This window comes from Geotrypetes seraphini, chromosome 16, assembly GCF_902459505.1.
Source record: "Geotrypetes seraphini chromosome 16, aGeoSer1.1, whole genome shotgun sequence".
Taxonomy (NCBI): domain Eukaryota; kingdom Metazoa; phylum Chordata; class Amphibia; order Gymnophiona; family Dermophiidae; genus Geotrypetes; species Geotrypetes seraphini.
The window spans coordinates 11,764,560-11,788,943 of NC_047099.1; the positions used below are offsets into that span (position 1 = coordinate 11,764,560).

Genomic DNA, 24,384 nt, shown 5'->3' on the forward strand with positions numbered 1-24,384 from the left:
TAAAGACTGTTCTATCCAAATCACCAACCTTCAACACTGTCACTGACATGAAGAACTGGATGACAATAAACTGCAGCTGAATGCTGCCAAAACTGAACTCCTATGGATCAGAAAGAAAAACACCAGCTTCATCTGCCAATGCTATCTTGGGATTCCACACTCTTGACAGCAAAGGACCAAGTGCGCAGTCTTGGGGTGGTATTGGATAGCCACCTGTCCCTCTCAGCCCATATCTCACAAGTGAGCTCCTCCATTGTCCCAATCACCTAATTTGATATTCAGAGGAGCATGCCTCTTAACATCTGCAGACGAAGCTAACAGCCCATCCTGGCCCAGACTACCGGTGACCACAGCAGGGGAATCCAAGGTATGAACAATTTAGGGATAAACCAAGAGAGGAACACATTCTGTAGAGGACACCTATGAGCTTCTGCCCAGCGACCTTGTCTATTGTGACTGACCTGGAACCTAGCACTTGAAGTGCCAAGCGGATTAAGCTGGATTGGTCATTAAGCTCACTAGCTTGGATATTTTAGAAATTGTGATGGGAACAGTTGGTTGGCTCTTTTGGAATATCCAATTCCAATCCAACTCAGTAGGACCCAGACCACAAGATCAACTGCTTGCTCTCCTTCTGGGAATTATGAAACTCTAAACAGCAAGACGTTCGGGTATGGCTGAACCTGCAAGCCCAGCTCGCACAGGTGGGCTACTACCACCACAATCATCTTGATGAATGTGCAAGGCACTGCTGTTTGTCCAAAGGGAAAAGCCAAGAACTGGTCATGGTTTGCAGGCATGCAACCTCAGGCACACTTCTGTCAAATCTAGGGAGGCCAGAAACTCCCCCGGGGCTGCTGTTGCTATGACTGATTATCCTGTTTCCATGGGAATGTAGGATCTGGAAGGTATCAACACTTATCTGAGCCTTTGCAGGTATAACTAAGTATGTGGAGAATGTGCCCGAGCATCTTCAGGCTAGAGAATGACACAGGGAAAACAAATTTGTCCCCGTCTCTGCCCCGTCCCCATGAGCTCATCCTCGTCCCTGCGAACTTGGTCCCCGCAAACCATCTGATCCCATCCATACAAGCCTTGAATAGTTTTATACTGAACTTATTTTCTTAAAAGTATAAAGAAAAACAATATTCTGTACAATTGTCATTTTATAAATCAAAGTTCTGGTTGCTTAACTAGAGAGATGTTCAGCTGGCAGGGCTTTGTTTATAAATTTTTTCTACACAACTAATATAATATATCTTAAAGCAAATAAATAAATAAATAAATAAAATATAATTTTTTCTACCTTTGTTGTCTGGTTTCTGCTTTCCTCATTCAATTCCTTCCATCCACTGTCTGCCTCTCTCTGGCTCTTCCATTTGCTCTGTTACTGTGCTTCTCCCACCTCCACCCCCCCCCCATTGGTCTGGCATCTCTGTCTTCTTCCCTTCCAGCGTCTTCTCCCCACTCTATTCTCCGTTTCTCTTCCAGTGTCTGTTCCTTTCCACCACCCCCCTCCTCAGCATCTTTTCCTTTCCACCTCTTTCCCTCTCTTCACCCCCCTTCAGCACTCTTCGTGCGGTCCATGCATCTCCCTCCCTCCCTTACTTTTGGGGTGCGTTTTAATTTACTTTGTTCAAGCAGCCCGAGCCTGAAGTCACATGACTGTGAAAGCTTCTCCTCTGACGGAACTGGAAGTTGTCTCAGAGGAGAAGCTTCTGTAGACACACGCGACTTCAGGCTAAGGCTGCTATCAAATTAAAACGCGCCCCAAAAGTAAGAGGAAGGGAGAGAGATAGATGTGGTGGTGGCAATCGGTAGGTAGGGAGGGTGGGAGATAGATGTGGCGGCGATTGGAAGGGAGGGGGCTGCATGCAATCGTTGACCATACGCATTCCCTCCCTGAACTGTGGACACAAGGCCATTCACCGCTCCACTGGGCGGTGAGTGGCCTTGTACCCGTGATGAGCACTTTTTTACCCCACCATTTCAGCTGGTTACTCGCGGCTACTGGCAGCTAACTATGGGTAACAGCCACAGTGTCATTCTCTACTTCAGACAGCACCAACTGTATGCCCTGAAAAATTCAACAGCCTCTGAACTGTAGTCTCAACCCTGCTTGCCTACTCTGGACAATCAACCAGGGAGTCTGCCAACCCACCCGTCAAGGGCAGTGCAACTTCGAGCTTGTAGCCACTCTGAAAAATCCACAAAAGATTAATGCCCAGCCTTACACAGAGTTTGAGAACCGTCCCCTTATCTTCAGGTGAATCGCTATGGATTTAGCGTTAATGCGCTCTGTGGGCTCAGAACGAAGACAACAAAACTTTGCTAATGACTCGGATGTTGTTGTAGAGAGCATCAGCTACATGATCCACTATCCCATAGGAGCTGGGATAAAGGCTGACCCTCCGCCAGAACAAGACTCCGCAAACTGGTATGACAAGACGTGACAGATTCGGATGTTGTTGTAAAGAGCATCAGCTACATGATCCACTATCCCAGGGATGTCCAACCTTTTGGCTTCCCTGGGTCGCATTGGCTGAAAAATATTTCTCTGGGGCCGTACAAATGCGCAAATGCTGCAGCAAGACAGAGGAGGGAGCCGGCAAGACGGTAAACACCCGGGGGCAGCAGAGGAAAACACTGCATCACCCTCGACCTGGTCCGCACAAAGTACTTCACGGGGCTGCATGCGGCCCTTGGGCCGCAGGTTGGACACCCCTGCACTATCTAATAGGAGCTGGGATAAAGGCTGACCCTCCACCAGAACAAGACTCCGCAACCTGATATGACAAGACATGCGACAAAGGAAGCTGCTGCAGCTGAAGTCAGGCCAGCGCTTCAAATTGCCTTTAAAGAATCACATCCACTTAGCCAGACCACATAATCTTTATTACCACACTTCACACACTTGCCAGGGATGTGCGCTTCGTAACCTGTGCTGTCAAGAATTTAAACTTGGGCTGAGTGCACAACTGCTGATACCTCCGTGCCATAAGATTCAGCTGAGCCATTGCCATGGCTGCTGCGAGGAACCCTTCAGGAGCATCCCAATGCTGAGGGAACAATATAAATAAACCAGGATGTCAGGGAAATGCCTAAGACTGGGCTCTTATCCTGCCCATTACCAAGCAGGGAGCTTAGGGAACCTGCCAGAAGACCAAAAGGAACTCCAGCAAAGAATCAGTATAATATTTATCAGAGCTGAGGATCTGAACAGTTGGCTGTCTATGGAGGCTATTTGATGTACACTGCAGTCCAAAACAGAGGGCTAGCCCATCAATAGGCATTTCCTTCTGAGATGCCCTTGTAAAGATCCAGCAAATCTGGTCAGCTCTAAAACTAAGGCAGGTGCGCTTGGGAGCCCAAACCCCCTCGCATGCCACTTGGTGTGCTGCCAGCTTTCCCTGTGGATTTCAGCCATCCTGAAAGGCTATCAACACCAGATAGACATTCTGGAGAAAATCTGCATTAAGCAATGCGAAGTCTCCTCTAGATGACTCCAGCTTGCCTCTCTTGGGCTCCGCAGCCTTTGTGACCTTGCATTTAGGACGGCCACTATTCCTAGGCTTTTGAAGAAATTTGGTCCTAACAAATGGGCTTCCTGCACATTCCTCAGCCTTAAAGAGCAAAGGGGAGGCTAAGCTGACCGTTCCTGCCTTGCTTCATGTGCTGTGCAGCATGTGACAAAGGGCACTCTGGGCACCCATCCAGCACAAACTTGTCATGAATTAGGGGTAAAAGAGACAGAGGACTCAAACCCTGTCAGTTTTGAGGCAAAATGAGGTGATTTGAAGCTTCTGGAGAACTTTGGGGGAAAAAAATATAAATCAGGAAATCCAAGATGACTGCTGCAGCAGCGTTTTGGCATTAAATAACTGCTCCAAAACACTAAAATAAAACAAACTAGCTGTACTCTTAAGCTTCCATGGCTGGCAAGATCTGGACAACAGCAACAACCGAAACAAAACTAGCAAGTTTAGAGGTGTGGGATCAGAGAACAGTCAAACATTTAAAAATAAAAATTTACAGACCCGTTCCCCCACCTCGATTTTCCTCATAGGCTTTAACAGCCTTTACTCACTTTGACTTGTGAGGGCAATTTGCTACAGCTTACCTCAGCTTCAAAGGTAGCTGGATCTGAGAGAAAAAACACCATCTCAAAAAGGAACATTCTTCGAAAAGTGCTGAATCTTCAGGCTGCCAGTCTGACTGAGCATCCAATCCCTACCAGCATGAAAAGGAGGAAGGCAAAATGTAGCCGGCTCTCCGCAAGACCCTTCTGAACCCCCCAACATATGCCTAACAGCCTGCGCTCAAACACCTGCCAGGCAGTAGGCAAGCAATACAAGGGGAATGGATCCCCACGCTCCAAAAACTTCTGCAAGCTAGCCAACAGATACCACAAAGGATTGGCCTGTCAGCTACACTTCTTAGTCTGCTGCTTCTCCATGCAGGCAGAACTGTACCATTGTCTAGGGAAGGTCTTAGTATCAAAATTAAGTTAAGAGAACTGGAAAAAAAAAAATCCAAACAAATGTGGAAAAAAAACATGAACAGAAAATAGGAAATAAGCAGAGCAAATCAAACACTCCTTCTGGCTCGCGTGCACAAGGAAAAATCTGAAGGGGGCAGCAGAGCCCTCTGGCGAAGTAAAAGAGATTCAAAAGTCAGAGTGGATTCTTTCCGAATGGCTCGCGGTCATTGGGATATAACCCATTGTCCAGAATGACACACCTATTGCACTAGAATACATCTTTAAAAATGAGAAATGTTTTATCAATATATATATTTATTTATTTTTTAACCAGAGATCACATACCCCATTTTAAACTACAGAATATGAAAAACTTTTTTAAGTTGTGAAAAAAATTGCATAGTTCCATTGTATAGACCCCCATAGAACACAAAACTTTCAAAAATAGAAAATTGCCCTTCCAAACTTTTATAGTCTCTCTTGTTATTTGTAACCCCACTTTTGGTACCTTGTCACTCAGTGGGTCACAAATACTTCTTGCCAACAGCATTCATGTCATTTGCAAGACTGATTTGACGCAATGGAAGGAAGCTCAACTCACCCAGGACTTGGCCAGCAATCATGCGACCATCCTCACCAGCCACAGCAGTGCGGGCATTACGCTCGTTGGAGTACTGCACAAAGGCAAAGCCCTTGTGCACTGAGCATCCCACGATCTTGCCATACTTAGAAAAAATAGTCTCCACATCACTCTTCTTAACCACCAATGTATTCAAATTGCCAATGAAGACCCGTGAATTCAGTGAGCGCGGGTCTGTCTTGTTCGTCACATTGCTGGCCATACCGACAGTACGTGGACGGGTGGCAGCACCTTGAGGAATGGGATGGGGGCACAAAGCATCAAATCAATCCAATAACAAAATATTCCCAGAAATCAAGGCATAAGGTTTCCTATCAATTACTGCTTCTCAAATTAGCAGTTGAATGGCTACTAAAAAAGCTACAAGCTTTAGCAACTCACTGCCAACACTAAGACTTCCACTCCATAACAAGTCATTTCAGCTTTTGCATCCAGTCTAATTGGACTTCCAGCATTATGTTAACTACCAGTCTCTTGTGGATCTGACATGCAGCCAGCTTGGCCTGCAAAGTTAAACACTGGCTCTTAACTTCCACGTATAAACAGAGCATGCCGTTGAAAGTGTCACTGAATGTACATGCTGCCATTCATACACATAAGTTAGACCACAAAAAACAGGTCTACCTTAAGTGCAGAAATTTATGTGGAGCAGATGAATTTTGTTACAATGGGATCAATGTTCTAAGCATTTAACCAGGCAAAAGAGGATCCTTTCCAGTTAAATCACTTGTGTAGGGCTATCTGCAGTCGGTGCATTGTGGGTAATTGGGGACAGAACTGGCACTTATGTAGTTAAGTCCTGATATTCAGAACTTAATCACATAAGTTAATTGGACAAATAAGACTGTTTTGAGCTCCTATCTTTATCCAGTTTAACTTGTGCTGGATGCACAAACCTGGATATTCAATGCTTGTGCCCAGATCTGGCCCCGGTGTTTTTATCCTGATTTTATTATTATTTGTAAATCGCATTGGAATATATTACGATAAAATTAAATTTTTAAATAAACTTGAAACTTTAAGCATCCAGCCATAATATTGGTGGAAACCAAAAAACACTAACCACCACTGGCTTAATAGTTACCCCACTGTAACTTTTCTACACTACCACCCATTTGTTCAACATTTTGGTCCATATAACTGCTGCAGATTTTCTCAAAAAGGGCTGCTTATGTGATCAGTAGATACTACTATTCCTGCTTTACTGGAAGCTAATTCATAGCAAGTCCTACTTCCATGAAGTGCTTTTGACTCCTGTTTAGGCAGCAATGTGCACTTCCATCAGAAGACATGAGCTCCATTCCTGAGTCTGGCTTCTACCCTTCCTTGCAACTGGCCAGGTTCAGAATGTTGAGGCAGCAGCATTTACAACTTCTAACAGGCAGGGAGTCCGTCAACACTCAGTAGCAACATTTAGTATCTAGAGTTGTAGAGTATCTCGAGTAGAGGAAAGCAATTCTAGTCCTCAAGACCACAAACTATTCATGTTTTCAGAATATCCTCATGAATATGCAAGAGAGACTTGCTTAATGTTAATAAAAAAATGCATACAAATCAATTTCATACATATTCATTATGTTTTCTGGGCAACTCTATTTAGTCTGGAGACCTTGATCAAGCAGGAGATGCTGTCTGACTCCTGGCCCAGGAACCCTACTGCAGTGGATATGTTCAAATTACAATGGAATACTAATGGATTAAAAAAAATTAAGGTTAATGAAAAATGCGGTCAAAACGAGGATACTACCACACACGCAAACTAAAATAAAATAAGACTTCTGTTCAGTAGTGGGCCCCAAGTATTGGAGATTTTGCTTCCAGGTTAGAACAGAATTAAAAACAACATAACAGGCATTGCACTCCTGCAGTAGGCTTCTGTCTCTTCTTCGTTGCCATCCTTCCTGACATGGGGAAAATACCAAGGCAGTAATTTTAAAAGAGCATGGAGCCGACAGACCAGCCCTGAAAACCCTTTCACCAAAAGCTTCATCTCCTGTTGCCTGATCATCCAATATTTATAGACACACAAGATGTCCAAATGGCTGCTCTGCAAATTTTTTGCCCAAAATGAAGCCTGTCCTATTGTAGAATGTTTATTAAACAAAAAATAAAAAAAGGTGTGAAACAAAAATAAAAACTGACAACTATATCAAAATATTTTGGAAAGTGCAGTTTGATGATACAGTGATCCAATCAAGACAACACATCATAGGTTAAAAACTTCTACTTTTTGAAAAAATACAATCATTGTTCAGTATGGGTCCTCAGGTTAAAAAAAAAAAAGGAAGGTTTTTCTTCTTTGATCCTGTAGCACTGTCACCATTTCTTGTTTCTGCAGTTCATCTGCATGAATAATGTATGACTCTATATCTGTTTACTGTAACTTGCTGACTCCTGAGGCAGGTGCTTCTGCAGCAAAATGCAGATCAATGTGCCTCGTGTTGGAATTTTTCTGGTCTACCTCTACTATTTCTTTTCACTAAGGGACCAATTCCCTACCATGGGCCCCAGCAAATAGATCTTACATGTTCTTTGCGTAAATCCACAAGCTGCATTGACGTTGAGTATGGATCCGCAAAACTTGAGTTCTACAGGAAGCACCTCCAGTGACCTCCCCCTGCAAAGAACTCCCATCCTCCCCTGAAAAGAGTTAATCCCCCCCCTCTTTGGTACGCCATTGCCTTCTCCTACCTGCCCTGCCGCACACAGCCGATTGGAAGTCTTCCCGATGTCAGTGCTGACGTCGGAGGAAGGGAGGGATTTGCTTAAGCCCTCCCTCCGACGTCAGCGCTGACATCGGGAAGACTTCCGGTCGGCTGTGTGCTGCGGCAGGGCAGGTAAGGAGAAGGAGACTAGCCTCGTGGCTCGAGTGTGATCCAACCCCGCGACCCTTGAGGTGTCCCCACGGGATCCCCGTGACCCTAGGGGGCATCCCCACGGGATCCCCGTGATCCTAGGGGGCATCCCCACGGGACCCCTGTGACCCAAAGGGGGTCCCGCGGGATTCCCGTCGTCCCCGTGCAGCTCTCTAGTCCGAAGGCTGAGGCGGAAGACATTGCCCCACTGTCAAAAACAGTTGAAAATAAGATTCATTTTTAAAAATTTTTATTAAGAGAAGAGAGAAAGAATAAGAAAAAAAGATCAGGAAAAAAGAATTTTGCAGCGAGAAGGCACCAAACCAACGCAGTGTGCTTGAACACAACTTCACGGTTCCACAGAAAAACGAGAATTGAAGAGACGTGTGCTCTACGTCAGGCAGGAAGGCAATCGCGCATGTGCGGTGTGGTCAGTTATGAACTTTCTAAAGTTCAGGCAAAAATACTTTTGCAGCTATCTACATCTGGGCTCCATGGATGACATCACCCATACATGAAAATATGCTCACTGCTTGTCCAAGGATAAACGCTTGGTCCACTGAAAATATGCTTCCACAGACTGCTGCTTTTAAGGTTACAACACACAACTCAAAGCTTGCTTCAGAAGTTTCCATATACTGTGCTGTAAAGCCTTCAAAACTATCTTTGGGAGGCACAGTAATTCTCATTTCACTGCTGGTATAGGGTATAGATGAGCCATAAACTTCATGACTTTCAAGTCTGTGATCGATGAATCCCATTCTGAGGTTTTTATATCCTTGGCAGCTTAGTGGACCAGAATGGCTCGAGATAGCTTCTTGAATCTTTGTAGTAGGAGGATTCTCTAACTCTCCGCCGGCACCAATTGAAAATCTGCAGCACTGACAGGACCTATGTGCAATTATAATATTGTGTTGAGATTAATTGGCTTCCCCGATATAGTGACCTTCCCTGGATTCATCTCTTCTAGCCAATCTTAACCCCAGAAATGGGAATTGTCTCCTTCTCTGCCCGTACCAAGCGAGTAAACCGAGGCCATTAAAGCCTTGTGTCAAATCCTTCTCTAATGAAATATACAGTTTCTTGCCCCTTGATGGCCCATGTGCATAGACCTCCAGGCTTCTGTGCACCTCCACTGGGTGACCAGATCTAAGACAAAAGCGCCTTGTGCATTAGGAGAACAAAGTCCAGTAAGAAATCCGCACACCTGGATGAATCATGGCTCCTCAAGTCTTCTCAGTCTCCAAATGATGTCTTTTGTTTCAGTATCCAGTTCAATACCAGCAGACTTACCTCCTCCTCTTCCTCTGGCTCAGCAATGGTGTAATTTCCCACCAAAATCAGGCCTTTCATGATCACAAGCCTCCCTTGAGGGTCTCACAGCACTAAACTCTCCCTCTATAGGCATACTGGCCTAGACAGTGAATCTCCAATAAAAGCTCTGAGATTCCTGTCTCCATTGTAAGCTTAAATTCTGAAATAAATAAATAAAATAAGATAAAGTTTTCAAGTCCTATTTCTTAGGGAGAAGACACTCAACCTAGCCCTAAGTGTAGCACCCTTAGGCATAAGTAGGCTCCAGACAGACCAAACCTGGGCTCATCTCCTTATTTTTTTTTTTTTTTTTTTTAATTTCTACGTAAAAACAAAACAAAAAAAAAACAAGAACCCCAAAACAAACCAGACTACTAATAATCCAGGAGCACTAATTTTGCTCTGATTCTGGCTCAATCCACATACAGCTTGAATCTAGATGCCATGAGCCTTCAATTCATGACTACTGTATTTTCCTCTCCATTTTATACTCCATCCAGGTAAGATTACCTTAGCCTGGGACCTTGTACCTGACTGCCTTCAAGAGCCCTATAATTAAAGAGTCCTGATATAGACACTAGATATTGCTAGTACATGATGACTTGGACTCCTCTACCATGGCCTATAAATGCTGCTGCTGCTGCAACTTCACCAGGAGAAGACATGATCAAGGAATCAAATTCTTATCTTTTGATAGAGCTGCTGGGCTGGCTCCCAAAAGCCATGCATCACAATTAGTCTGTGAAAGGTTTAACCTAAAGAGCTTAAGTGTTCCAAAGCAATTAAAAAAAAAAACCAAAGGCGTTAAGACTTTTATATTTTATAAGCAGTTGAACGCATCATAGATTTTACAGGGAGCGCACAGCCAGACAAGTGAAACATGTTTGTTCTCCCCTTCCCACCCAAGGCTAAATTTCAGCATGAACTCATTGGTGGCAATTCTATAAAGGGCATCAAAAGTTAGGTACCAAGATGCAGCACACTAAGGAAAGATTAGGTTCTTACCTCAATAATCTCCTTTCTAATAGACAGACACTCAATTCCGAAACCTGTAGGTAGTCAATCCCTTCTCATGAGAATTCTTGTAGGGAGCTTCGTTAGCATTCTTTTGCTCCAACTTCCATCCTTCTGGGCTGTCCTCCAATTCCTCAGTTTGTACCAAAGCAGATGGTCAGCCCCGGAAAGGAAAAAGAACATGGAGGGGTACAGGAACACTTCCTTAGAAACATGTCTGTTCTGCTCATATCATTAAACAAGGAACAGATAAACAAAACTTAACCATTTGCAAAACGTAACAAGGTGAAAAACAAACAAGTCATCAATTGGAGAACAACCTGCATTAAGAGTGTGGCAGATTTTATAGATACTCCCTAGCTTCTTCAACTCAGTCATGTTCTCTATCCTTGCCAAGACTGGAGAATGTCCAGACTCCCCGGCACCTTTGAGGCAGTGAGCAGGCAAATGAATATCTGACAGGGTGGGTTTCAGGAATAGAGTCTGTCAACTAGGAAGATTATTGAGATAAGAACTTAATCTTTCCTTCTAGTGCAACACACACTCTATTCCTGAACACGTGAGACATCATCAAAGCAGTTCCCAGAGTTTAGTAGTGTGGGACAGTCTGCTGTCGGAACTAAACATTCAAATGCAGAGTTCCATTTGACCACCACGTTCACCCTGTAAAACTTCATGAATGTATAGAGAGAAGACCAAATGGCAGATCTGCAGATTTCTTCTGGGAATAAGGCCAAGATTCCGCCCATGAGGAAGCTATGCTTCTAGTGGAGTGCACCTTTATGAATATAAGCAAGTATTTTCCACTTCTAATACAGGCTAAAGAACTGGCCAAATGGATCCATCTTGAAATGGTTGCTTTCGAGGTTTATGGGCAGCTCCCGGCACTATAAACAGATGATACAACAATCAAAATCATTCATAACCTCTAGATACCGCAGCAAGAATCTACACACATCCAACAATTTCAACATCCGAGTACTCTTTCTCGATCCCAAAAGAGTGAAGTCAGGTAAGTGTACTTCATGATTGATGTGGAAGCTGGAAACTACTTTCGATAAGAAAGATGGGACACACCTGAATCCAAAATTTTGAAGAATGGATCTCTGCATGACAAAGCCTGAAGTTCCGATGCTTGTCGGGCAGAGGTGATCGCCACCAAAAACACCGTCTTGATGGTGAAGTCCATCAAAGAAGCTTGCTCTAGAGGCTAGAAGGGCGCTCTTGCCTGGAGGACCAAATAAAGACTCCATACTGGAAAAGGCTCTCACACTGGAGGACGGAGGCGCTACACGTCCTTCAAAAAAATTGGCCATATCTGGATGTGTGGCTAAGGTGCCCTTATTAGGTCCAAAACAGGAGAGCCCCACAACCTGAATTTTCATGGAGCCAACTGCTAAGCCTTTTTCCAGACCATCCTACATGAAGGCAAGCACCATAGATATCTGTGCCAAGCTTGGGTTTTCGCTCTTCTGAGCGCACTTCCAGGCTTTCGCATATGCTACTATAATTGCCTTCTTCCTACATCTTAGAAGGGTGGAGACCATTCCATCCGTATAGCTTTTAGATGCTAGTGCTGCACACTCAAGCCATGTTGCAAGACCAAAGTTTCTGGATTTCAGGGCAACTGGACCCTGCATGAGCAGCAGGGATGACAGGGAAGTCTGAGAATTTGATCCCTTTGCAGACTGACTACGTCTAAATACCACATTTGCCTCAACCAATCTGGTGCCACTAGAATCACCGGCTCCTGGTGTGCCATGATCCTGCGCAGAGGTTGGTCTATCATGGGTCTTTGAGGGAAGGCACGTGTTCCAAAGTGACGGGCTGGGTCAAGAACTGGTGGAGTGGAAGGTGACAGAGGGTAGTGATCAATGGAGATTGCTCTGAGGAAAGGGATGTTACCGGTGGTGTGCCTCAAGGTTCTAATCTCGGGCGTGTTCCTTTCAACATTTTTATAAAAAATATTGATGCAGGGCTGTCGTGGATGATACCAAAATCTGCAACAGAGTAGACACCTAGGATGGTGTGAATAACATGAAGACAGGGCGAGCTTGAAGAATGGTCTGAAAATTTGGCAGCTAAAATTTAGTGCTAAAAAATGCAAGGTCATGCATTTGGGCTGGAAAAACCCAAAGGAACAGTACAGTTTAGGGGGGTGAAGAACTTATGTGCAAGACATAAGAACGGGACTTGGGTGTGATTGTATATGATGATCTTAAGGTGGCCAAACAGGTTGAAAAGTTGATGGCAAAAGCTATAAGAATGCTAGGGTGTATAGGGAGCTGTATGGCCAGAAGGAACAAGGAACATAAGAATTTGCATCCGCTGAGGCAGACCAGAGGTCCATCTCACCCAGCGGTCCGCTTCCGCGGCGGCCCATCAGGCCTATTGCCTGAGCAGTGGTCCCTGACTATTTCTATAACTTACCTTTTACTCCTACCCCTATAACCCATCTCTACTCCTATCTGTACTCCTCAATCCCTTTGTCCTCTAGGAACATATCCAAACCTTTGAAGCCCTGTAACGTGCTCCTGCCTATCACAGCCTCCGGAAGCGCGTTCCATGTATCCACCACCCTCTGGGTGAAAAAGAACTTTCTAGCGTTTGTTCTAAACCTGTCCCCTTTCAATTTCTCAGAGTGCCCCCTTGTACTTGTGGTTACCCATAATTTGAAAAATCTGTCCCTGTCTACTTTTTCTATGCCCTTCAGGATCTTGAAAGTTTCTATCATGTCTCCTCTAAGTCTCCGCTTCTCCAGGGAAAACAGCCCCAGCTTTTTCAGTCTGTCAGTATATGAGAGGTTTTCCATATCCTTAATTAGCTTAGTTGCTCTTCTCTGGACTCCCTCAACTACTGCCATGTCCTTCTTGAGGTACGGCGACCAGTACTGGACACAGTATTCCAGACACGGGTGCACCATTGCACGATACAGTGGCAGGATGACTTCCTTCATCCTGGTCGTGATACCCTTCTTAATGATACCCAACATTTTGTTTGCTTTCCTTGAGGCTGTGGCGCACTGCGCCGACGCCTTCAATGTTGTGTCTACCATCACTCCCAGGTCTCTTTCAAGGTTACTTATCCCTAGCGGTGATCCCCCCATTTTGTAAGTGAACATCGGGTTCTTTTTCCCTACATGCATGACCTTGCATTTCCCTATGTTGAAGCTCATTTGCCACTTTTTGGCCTACTCTTCCAGTGTCGTCAGATCCTTTTGGAGATCTTCGCAGTCTTCCGTGGTTTTAACCCTGCTGTATAGTTTGGTGTCATCCGCAAATTTAATGACCTCACATTTTGTTCCCGCCTCCAGGTTGTTAATAAATATATTGAACAGGAGCGGTCCCAGCACCGAGCCCTGCGGAACTCCACTCGTTACCCATTGCCAGTCTAAGTAATGGCCCTTTACTCCAACCCTCTGTTTCCTGTCTGCCAGCCAGTTTTTGATCCATTGGTGGACCTCCCCTTGCACCCCGTGGTTCCATAGCTTCTTAAGCAGTCTTTCGTGTGGTACCTTGTCGAAGGCTTTTTGGAAGTCAAGGTAAATGATGTCTATGGATTCCCCTTTATCCACCTGGCTGTTTACTCCCTCAAAGAAGTACAATAAATTTGTGAGGCATGACCTACCCTTGCAGAAGCCATGCTGACTCGACTTTAGCTGCCCATTGTTTTCGATGTGCTCACAGATGCTGTCCTTAATCAGCGCTTCCATCAAGCTCACCAGCGTGTAGTTTCCTGGGTCACCCCTTGAACCCTTCTTGAAGATGGGCGTGACATTTGCTATTTTCCAGTCCTCCGGAACCTCTCCAGTTTTTAAGGATAGGTTGCATATTTGTCAAAGTGGCTCTGCTATTTCGTTCCTTAGTTCCTTGAGTACCCTTGGGTGAATGCCATCCGGACCTCATCCGGACCTGGCGATTTGTCGCTCTTTAGCCTGTCTATCTGGCTGAGGACGTCCACTCGGCTCACTTCTAGTTTGACCAGTTTATCATCCTGATCTCCATTTATGATCTCTTCGGGTTCCGGGATGTTGGTTGTGTCCTCCCTCGTGAAGACTGACGTGAAGAACTCATTTAACTTGTCAGCTATCTTTTTTTCCTCTTTTACCACTCCTTTTCTGTCTCCATCATCCAAGGGTCCCACTTCCTCCCTTGCTGGTTGCTTCCCCTTAACGTACCTGAAGAATGATTTGAAGTTTGTTGCTTCCCCCGCCAGTCTCTCTTCAAATTCTCTTTTTGCTTTCCTAACCACTTGGTGAAACTCCCTCTGGTGTTCTTTGTGCTCCTTTTGGTTGTCCTTAGTTTGGTCCTTTTTCCATTTTTTGAACGATGCTTTCTCTTCACTTATTGCCTTTCATTGCATTTGTTATCCACACTGGGTTTTTTTGTTCTATTTTTTTTGCACCCTTTCCTGAACTTGGGGACGCACAGGTTCTGTGCTTCATGCACCGTGCCCTTGAGTAGGGTCCAGGCTTTTTCTACGGACTCCATCTTCCTTGTGTTGCCGTTGAGTTTCTTTCCCACCATTTTCCTCATGGCATCATAATTCCCTTTTTTGAAGTTGAGTGCTGTCATTGTGGTTCTTTACACCTTTGATGATCCAATTTCTAGCCTGCAATGGATCGTGTTGTGATCGCTGTTTCCTAGCGGGGCTAGTACCGCCACCTCTTTTATGGGTTCCCCTAGTCCATTGAAGATTAGGTCAAGAGTGGCATCTCCCCGTGTTGCTTCCGTGACCAGCTGTTCCATGAAACAGTCCCTCGTGGCCTCCAGGAATTTGGTCTCCCTTGTGCAGTTTGAGTGCCCGATACTCCAGTCTATCCCAGGGTAGTTGAAGTCCCCTATCACCACCACACTTCCGCTTTTGCATACCTGTCTCAGTTCAGCCTCCAGGTCCTGGTCGATTTCTTCCGATTGTCCAGGTGGGCGATAGTACAGTCCCAATTTTATGTCTGCTCCAGTTCCTCCCGGTAGCTTAACCCATAGTGATTCCAAGCCATCCGCCCTTACTGTTGTTTCCATCCTGGTTGAGGGTATGGAGTCTTTTATATATAGCGCTATTCCTCCACCCTTTTTGTGTGCCCTGTCTCTCCTGTAGAGTTTGTACCCTGGTATGGCCACATCCCAATTTATTGTTATCAGTCCACCACGTTTCTGTGACTCCAATTATGTCTAGGTCCTTCTTGCTGGCTATGACTTCCAGCTCTCCCATTTTGGCCCTTAGGCTCCTAGCATTGGTGTATAGGCAATGTAAGTCCCGGTTGTTTGCCTTCCTTGCTGGTTTGGCGCTCCTGGCGACCCCCTCATGGGTTGCTAGTCCCCAAGCCTCGTCTCGGTCATCCTCCTCCTGCGGTGCATCTGTTTCGTCCTCAGCCTGCTTCCCCATTTTTGGTTGCCCTTTCATTTGTGCCCTGGGCCCCTGTATTGCGTCCTTAGGTCCTTTTTCCAAAAATTCCCACTCAGTCCCGAGCCCTCTTTTACAATGTCCTTGCTCAGTATCCTTATTTGATACTTTTGCCCGATGTGTCGAGGTCAGATCGACACATCGGCTTTCCCCTTCTCCTCAGTTTAAAGCCAAGTCTATGACGCTCTGGACGTTGCGTGCCAGCATCTTCGTCCCAGCCGTGCTCAGGTGCAGTCCGTCTCTCCTGTAGAGCTTGTTCTTCCCCAAGAAAGTTGTCCAGTTCTGAACAAAGTGGAAACCCTCCTCTTCGCACCATCTCCTCAGCCAACCGTTTATTGCTTGTAGTTCGCTCTGCCTCCTTGCGTCCGCTCTCGGTACTGGCAGGATCTCTGAGAAGGCTATCTTCCTTGTCCTCAGTTTCAGTTTCCTCCCCAGGATCCTGAACTGGTCAGTGAGTGTAGTCCTGCTGTAGTTCCTCCTGCTGACGTCGTTGGTTCCAATGTGGATTACTACTGCTGTCTCCTCCGTCTCGGCTCCCTCCAGGATCCTCTCAATTCTGTCAATGACATCCTTCGTTCTTGCCCCCAGGAGACATGTCAATAGTCGGTCCTCTCTCCCTCCGGCTATGTGACTGTCCACTGCTCTCAGGATTGAGTCTCCCACTATGATAGCAGATCTCCCCTTCCTCAACTGTCTCTCTGGTCTCAGGTCTGTCAGTGGCGCAGTCCGCTGGTCCTTCCTCCGGGCTCTGATGGGTCTCCACCTCATCTGCCTGTCCAAATCCTCCGCACGGTCCTACTCCCATGGCGTAATGATGCCCGTGTAAAATTTTGGTGAAGCCTCATATTTAGAATACTGTATACAATTCTGGAGGCCGCACCATGAAAAAGATATAAAAAGGATGGGGGACAGACTTAATGATCTCAATCTGTATACTTTGGAGGAAAGGCAAGAGAGGGGAGATATGATAGAGATGTTTAAATACCTACGTGATGCATAAGTCAAATCTCTTTCATTTGAAAGGTAGGTCTGAAATGAAGTTAAGAGGTGATAGGTTCAGGAGTAATCTAAGGAAATACTTTTTTACAGAAAGGGTGATAGATGTGTGAACAGTCTCCTGGAAGAGGAGACTGTGTCTGTATTCAAGAAACCTGGGATAGGCAAGTGGGATCTCAGAGAAAAAGAGATAATGGTTACTGTGGATGGGCACAGTGGATGGACCATTTGGCTTTTTTCTGCCATCATGTTTCTAAATAGAGCCCATCTTGTCCCAGTCTTCCTCAGACTGAATTTCCCCATCCAGCAAGTCGGTGATGCTGGGGAATTGTGCTTGTGGGGGGGGGGGGGGGGAGACACCCCCCCTAGTGCCAACAGGACTTCAATCCCTAAGGGTTCCATGCAGCTCTTGTTAATCATGTAAGCTTTGATCATCATATCAATGAATTCAAGGGGAAATCACTGACCAGGACCCAGGCGGCACCTGCAGATACTCACAAGCTCCTTTCTGGGGTTTTGTAGCCTCATCATACTGCGTGTCGCCGAAATGCACTTGCGCTGCTCCCCAGTTCAAATCTGGACTTTCTACCAGGCCCTGGGCACTACCCCCTCAAGACACCAGGAGGCAGCTAAGCCAATGGTTCCTGTCTACCACCTCAAAATGTCATCCGTCATATGGAATATGGACAATCCTGATGGCCATCCACTGCAAACTTGCTACGAATCCAAGGTATCCTGGCCTGAGGACACCTGTTTTTAAGCAAAATTGAGGTGTTTTGACGCAGATAGATGCTTTTATTTTGAAATTGGGCAATCCAAGTGGCCACTGTGTTAGCAATTTTAGCACCAAAAACGGTCCAAGGGAACTACCCTGGGGAATAAAAATTAAGCACATAAGCATTGCCTCTGCCGAGTCAGACCATAGGTCCATCATGCCCAGCAGTCCGCTCCCGCAGTGGCCCCCCGGGTCAATGACCTGTAGTGATCTATTACTCTATTACTTTACCCTCTAATTGTATAGTAACCCTCTTATTGTGATTTTACAGGTGGAGAAACCTAACTTTTAACCCCAGAACCCCCCCCAAAAAAATCAATTTTAAAGACCCCCCCCAAATTTTGATTGCCAAGTTGTCAGCTTGTTACTCACTCTTCCATGCTGTGTACTGGGAGCCACAAGTGTGGAAGCTACAAACAGTTTACAGGGAGAAGTTCTGCCTCAAGAATCCTGGAATCTGGACTGCTTGTGTCTTTCAAATGCCTCCTAGACCCAACAAACCGGCCGCAGAAATCAACCTCCACTGGATCATGCGCATGCAAACAGGGAGGGTATGGGGGGGGGGGGAGAGGAGGAGAAGCAGTCAGCCCTGATCCTGCAAAAACCACTAAGGAGCCACACAGCTTGCACACAAGCCTATTGTGGACGAACCTGAAAAGAGCCTTGCTCAGAGCCCCCAAACTGGTCATGCAGGCTGTCAAAGTGGGTGCACTGCAAAGCAGACTGCCTCTTGGAAGCAGACCCTCAACCTGTCTGCACTCTTCCACAACCAGAGCTGTCCCAAGAGTGGGATCCTCTGCAGCACTGAAAAGCCAACAGTCAGCAAAAATACAAAAATAAACATGAGCAGAAAAGACAGGTTACTACCATCTCGTTTAAAGAGAAACAACTGGAGAATTGGAGGACCAAAAAAATGCTAATGAAGCTCCCTACAAGAATTCTGGTGAGAAGGGATGGACTACTCAGTTTCAAGAATGAAATGTGTCGCATTAGAAAGGCCAGATACAGTAAAAACAAACACGAGATGGGGTGGGGGTAATAAATCAGTGCTCAGCCCTATCCTATAAAGGGTACTCCACATTGCACATAATTCATTGTAACACCAAACCCACCATGCTCCTCCTGTGGCTACTTTTGGGTTGTACATGAGATTTGGGCATGGCCCATTACAGAATCAAACAACTGTATATAATTGAGGAGCTGGAGTAAAACCACAACCATATAAATAGACCTGCAGTGCAATTTACTAAGAAACATGCCACTAAATTATGGTTCTAAATAAGAGTGGCGATCAGGAGGAAAAAATACACTCAGAAGCTACGAAGAAAATATCACTCCTGTAGCTGTGAAAGATAAAGCTGTGCAAACTAGTTCACCTTCACATTTCTATCATAGGAAAAAAAGCCTGCTGTTTACTTGAACTCTCGCCATAACATTGTAATATACAAAAAAAATTTTGTCTGCACTGTGCCGATTTTTTGTAGTTTGCAGTTCAACAGAGCAGCCAGGGATCACTAAATGCTTTCGACTTGCTGTTCCATACTACAGAAGCTCTCATGCCCGGTGCTGATGGTTTCTTCAGCCATACGAGTCAAGCAGGACCTGGAGTCACTTTTCTAGAGCCCTGAAGCAGCGACTGTTTTGTCGTGAAACAATGGCCATTGACGACGACATTTGTGAAATGTGATCAGCAGCAGCGGGCATGAGAACTTCTGTAGCATAGAACTGTTTCCAAAAAGTCAAAAGCATTTAAGCCCAGATGCAATAAACTCAGCGATCATCGCTAGACCAGTTTTGACTGCTTTACAACGATCGCATTTGCCAAGCCGATGTACAAAATGACTCATCGAGTGGTTTTCCCCCTCGATTGTACATTTTCCGATCCGGCCATGCAAATTAGCTAAACCCCATGAAAACTAGCCAAGCGATTGCTATACTGACATTACTTGGCTATACACACAAAAAAAAATAAACCAAAAACAGGGGTTTTAGTGATTTAAAAAACAAAAAACCAACCCCCCCCCACGACTGGCCAAGACCAGTACTTACCTATCTAACCATAGTTCAGCCTTTTTTCTTTTTTTATTGGCCACAAATGCTGTGAGTGTTACATGCACAATATATGCCCCATTTAAAAAAAGCCCCCCCCTCCCCTGACAAACTGGCAACTGACTCTCCATCTCCCCGTGGCAGCAAAAATGGCAGGAGGTATGCCCACTCCCTCCTGCCATGCACTCTCACCCCACCGTATAAGAAAAATTTATAGATGCCCACTCCTCTTGCCAACGAATACCCCCCTGGCAACCATCCCTTGCCCCTCTTCCCCAGAAAAAAAAAGCAGGAGGGATGCCCACTCCCTCGCCACTGGATGCTCCCCTGAACCCACATGATATCTTTTTCACAAGTTGGGAGCGGGGGGGATGCGGTCCCACCTGCTCTGAGGTCCGCCAGTCCAAAATGATGGTCCTTCCCCTCCCCAGTGCATCATGTAATGCACGGGAAGGAGCCTAAGCTCTGATTGGCTCAGACGCCTAAGACGTGGGGCTCGGCAAGGGGTGTGTGTTTTCACAGTGCAGATTTGTCTAGGAGACATCGGGCAGGGCAGTTATCAGCAGGGGGGGCGTGTTCCTTTCTTTTTTTTAAACCAGGGCAGAAATTGTGTTATGTGTAAAACAAACATAGCACATATGTCCCCATTTAAAGGACAAAAAAAAAAAAAAAAAAAAAGCTGAGTAGTAAAGAATGGGGTAATTAAGATGATAAACACAAATCGCTAAACAATTTTAACCGTTATAATAAATACCATTGTGCATCTTACCTCTTATGTTACTTCTGTATAGATTCTGTTACATATTGTTCTGATTTTTATTTTGAACAAATGAAACTTGGGGTGGGCATATCATAGTTATACAGACGTCAATCCTTAGAACCTCTTATAATATATATCTTCTCAAGTTCCCGTCATATATGTCGTTTATAATCATTTATGCCTACCACCCCCTACCAATAAATCTTTTTGCTTAAAAATATTCATCTAAGTGAATTAATTTGTTGAATTAATAATATTGCCTGAGTGGCAGGATGCTGCTTTGGAACTTTCCCTGCAGCCTCTGCGCACGTGTGAAAGTTGATCAATCATATGGGAGAGACGGGGATTGCATCATGCATGCATGCAAAATTTTTAGTGCATCAATAACTCTGTCAACCAAAAATCAGATTGAAGTGGACCCATGCTGTTTTACCAATCCTGTTTAGCGCATCTGGCCCTCAATGATCCCCGGCTGCTGTATTGAACTGTAAATTATAAGGAATTGGCACAGGGCAGATGGAATCTTTTTTGTATATTACAATGTTATGGCTAGAGTGCAAATAAACAGAAGTGTGAAGGGGAGCCAGTTTGCACAGCTTTATCTTTCACAGCTACAGAAGTGATATTTTCTTCTTAGCTTCTGAGGTTTTTTTTCCTTACGATAGTCACTCTTATTTAGAGCCATGATTTAATGGCATGTCCATTATAGAATCATGCATAGCCAGATCTGCATGCAAATATAAATTAGTCAATAATTGTTAGCAGCCAATTATTGTTAAATGCCCGCAATTCTCAAGATGAAATTCAGATTTGGGCACCATTTAAAGAATCCAGGGGTAAATACAAATTCTATAATGGCATCTAGGTACCCAGATTCCATTATAGAGTAAAGGTGTAAGTTGGCATTTTCGAAATGCACATTTAAAGCAAACACACATGCCTAAATATGGCATTTTAGCATGCAATTTAACAGTATTCTCTAAGTTATTACACATGTAATGTGGGACCTGGCTAAGAATACTCCCCATTGCAGTTACACACTAATTGATTTTATAGAATGCCACTGAGCACATAGCTAGCACTTTTGCATATACATCATGTGCACAAATTCTACCATTCGATAACTTACTTGTGCTGTTGGCACCTAACTTTAGACACCCTGTTATAGAAGGAGGGCTTGGACATATATATATATATATATATATAAAAAACTGCTAGATACACACATCTGCAAACCACAGTATTAAGCCCAATAAAACAGCAGTGCTTACAGAGTAGGAGAAAATCTTGGGATTCTGACCAGACTGCAGCAACCTAATGTTGTATTTTTATTTTGTGACTAACCTGATATGTTAAGTTGTATTTTGCATATTATTGTAAAATGCCTAGAACTTATTGGTTAAACAGACTATAAACGTCATCATTAGATTAATGCTATAGTTCAGAGCCTAGTACCTTGTGTGTGTCATTATTGCTGCTGAGAACCTCCAATATGCTCAGGAAACAGCATCTTTCCAATTTTAGCTAATAGGCAAGTGTTTACAAGCATTCTATCCAACTAAGCCATATAAGCCCTGTTCTGCTGTGTGCAGTAGAGGACTTATTCTGAAGGCAGCTCTGAAAAGGAAGAACGAGGGGAAATATGCAAGGATTATACTAAGGAGACACCACAATGGTCACTGACACAAAATAAAAGCATGGCAAAATCATGTTCTTACCTGCTAATTTTCTTTCATTTACACGCAGCAGATGAATCCAGAAAACAGTGGGATAGCACGCATTTACCAGCAGGTAGAGATAGAGAACTGATTTGCAGGAGTTCCTCTTGGATGGAACTCCTCCTGGCCAATTAGAATCGCTCTTTGCCAAAGCATTAGGAATAAACTAACTGCACAAGTAAAAAAAAATTTTCACATAAACAATGTCAAATTGAAAAAAGTCCCAACTAAACTGAAAACAAAACTTCCAACCGTATAACTCGCAACATGAATGCTCCGCAAGGGAACCAACAGTAGATAGTAATAAAGGGTGGGGCTCTGGATTCATCTGTTGCATCTATAGGAAAGAAAATTAGAAGGTAAGAACAATTTTCCTTACTTAACCACAGAGGCAGATGAACCCAGAGACTAATGGGATGTAGCAAAGCAATCCTTATTCTGGGTGGGAAGCAAACGTTGTCTCCGCAATGACTGAAGCCTCTGCACATGCCACCAAATCCAACCGGTAATGTTTAGAAAACATTTGAGGACAACCATGTTGCCGCTCTACAAATCTTTTCCCAGCCCCATGAAGTAACCACTGCTCTGGTCGAGTGAGCATGGAGATCCAGAACTGCTTACCCACCAACAAATAAGCGAAAGCAATAGCTTCTCTGACCCAGCAAGCTATCACTATCTAGGATGCTGCCATACCCTTGTTGTGTCCTGAGAACAAGATAAAAAGGTGATATGAACGCCTAAGTCATTAGTAATCTGAAGATTGTGCATAGAATGCTCCTGCACTTCAAGCAATTGTAAGGAATGAAATAAAGACTGGTAGTCCTCTTCCCTGGACAGGAAGAAAGAGACTGATTGACGTGAAAGGTCAAAGCAACTTTAGGAAGAAAGGATGGCAGTGTCCAAAACGTGACCCCTGAATCTGTGAAATGCAAAAAATGGATCTCTGCAGGATAATGCCTGCAACTCCTGACACTCACTGAGCTGATGCCATGGCAACCAGAAAGACTGTGTTCACGGTGACATCCTCGAATGTTGCATTATGCAAAGGTTCGAATGGAGCCCCTTGTAAACCACTAAGTACTAAATTGAGACTCCAATTTGGACAGTTTCTTCAAAGGCAAGCAAAAAGTGTTGCACCCCCTTGCAAACCACTAAGTATTAAATTGAGACTCCAATTTGGACAGTTTCTTCAAAGGTGGGCAAAAGTGTTGCACCCCCTTCAGGAACCGTAATACATCTGGCTGAGAAGCCAAGGAAGAGACACCTTGCCTCTGTAACAAGTAATGGTAGCTACTTGAACCATAAGGGAAATAAACACCAGCCCTTTGGACATGCCATCCTGCAAGGAGGAGAGAATGTGAGAGCCTGAAAAAGAGAAATGCCCTTGACCACATTAACAAACAAATATTCTCCAGACCCTGGCATAAGCCGAGGACGTAGACCTCTTTTACGCTTGTAAAGAGTAGAAATAACCTGCATACCACCGCCTGCAAAGTCAAAGCCGCAATCTCAAAGGATAACTTCAAGGACGATTCCAACTTCCTATCCTGCATATCCTTCAGTGGCACCCCACCTTCAACTGGTATGGTGGTTTTCTTGGTCACCGCTGTCACTAGGGTGTCCAACTCTTTTGTTGCCACAGGATACAACTGCCACATAGCCTTCGCCACTGGAGACCTGCCTCTGGCGAGGACCACCACGCTGAAATGAGTTCCTGCATGGCTTCATGTACAGGAAACTTCTTGGGTGGCTTTTTAGTGCTCGCCATGAGAGGGTTTGAAGACAAAGAAGCCTGTGTGACAGCCGGCGAAATATTAAGACCCTGCAGTGCCTGAGAAATAAAAGAGAACTCTTTCTTATGGAAGAGACGCAGAGCCATAGGGTCATCTGGCTTCCCTGCCAGTTTCTCCCCCAAAGTCAAGTCCTGCATATCCGGGTCAGCCAAGGACCCCAGGAGGGAGGAAGAGATATCCGCTCCCAGACCAGAGTCTGCTTCTGCTGCTGACATCACCCTGTGGTATTTTGCCTCCTGCCATCAAAGCCCCCTCCAAATTGCTCCTAGACTGCCCAGGACAAGCCCCCTACAACATCAAGGCTTTGTGCATTAATAGCACAAACTCGAGAGAAAAGGCAAGTGATCCTATCCTGACTGCAGTGGCTCAGCCAAAGACTGCCCCTGACCTGCCCACACTTCCAATGCTGATGGGGTGTCCGCCAACTCCAGCCCTGGGGAAGGCAGCGGCCGTGAACACAGGGGAGCCGCCAACAGCGAGGGATAATGCAAGTGTATGCCATTAATACAGGAAAGTCCCAGCTCTTCCGGCACCACCCTTTTTCCCTCATCAGAATCCTCTGAACCAACCACTCGCCGCTTAGCACA

General features: G+C 45.0%; 1 protein-coding gene across 8 annotated transcripts in view; it reads right to left on the reverse strand.

Moving 5' to 3' along the window:
* The window catches only part of LOC117349929 (heterogeneous nuclear ribonucleoprotein C-like), an 89,997-nt gene that overhangs the window by 49,147 nt on the left and 16,466 nt on the right, over positions 1-24,384 (reverse strand). For all 8 annotated transcript variants that reach the window (XM_033923672.1, XM_033923668.1, XM_033923673.1 and 5 more), the window contains one exon: positions 5,082-5,351. In XM_033923672.1, coding sequence (XP_033779563.1) covers positions 5,082-5,351 — 270 coding nt within the window. The remainder of the gene's footprint in view (positions 1-5,081; positions 5,352-24,384) is intronic.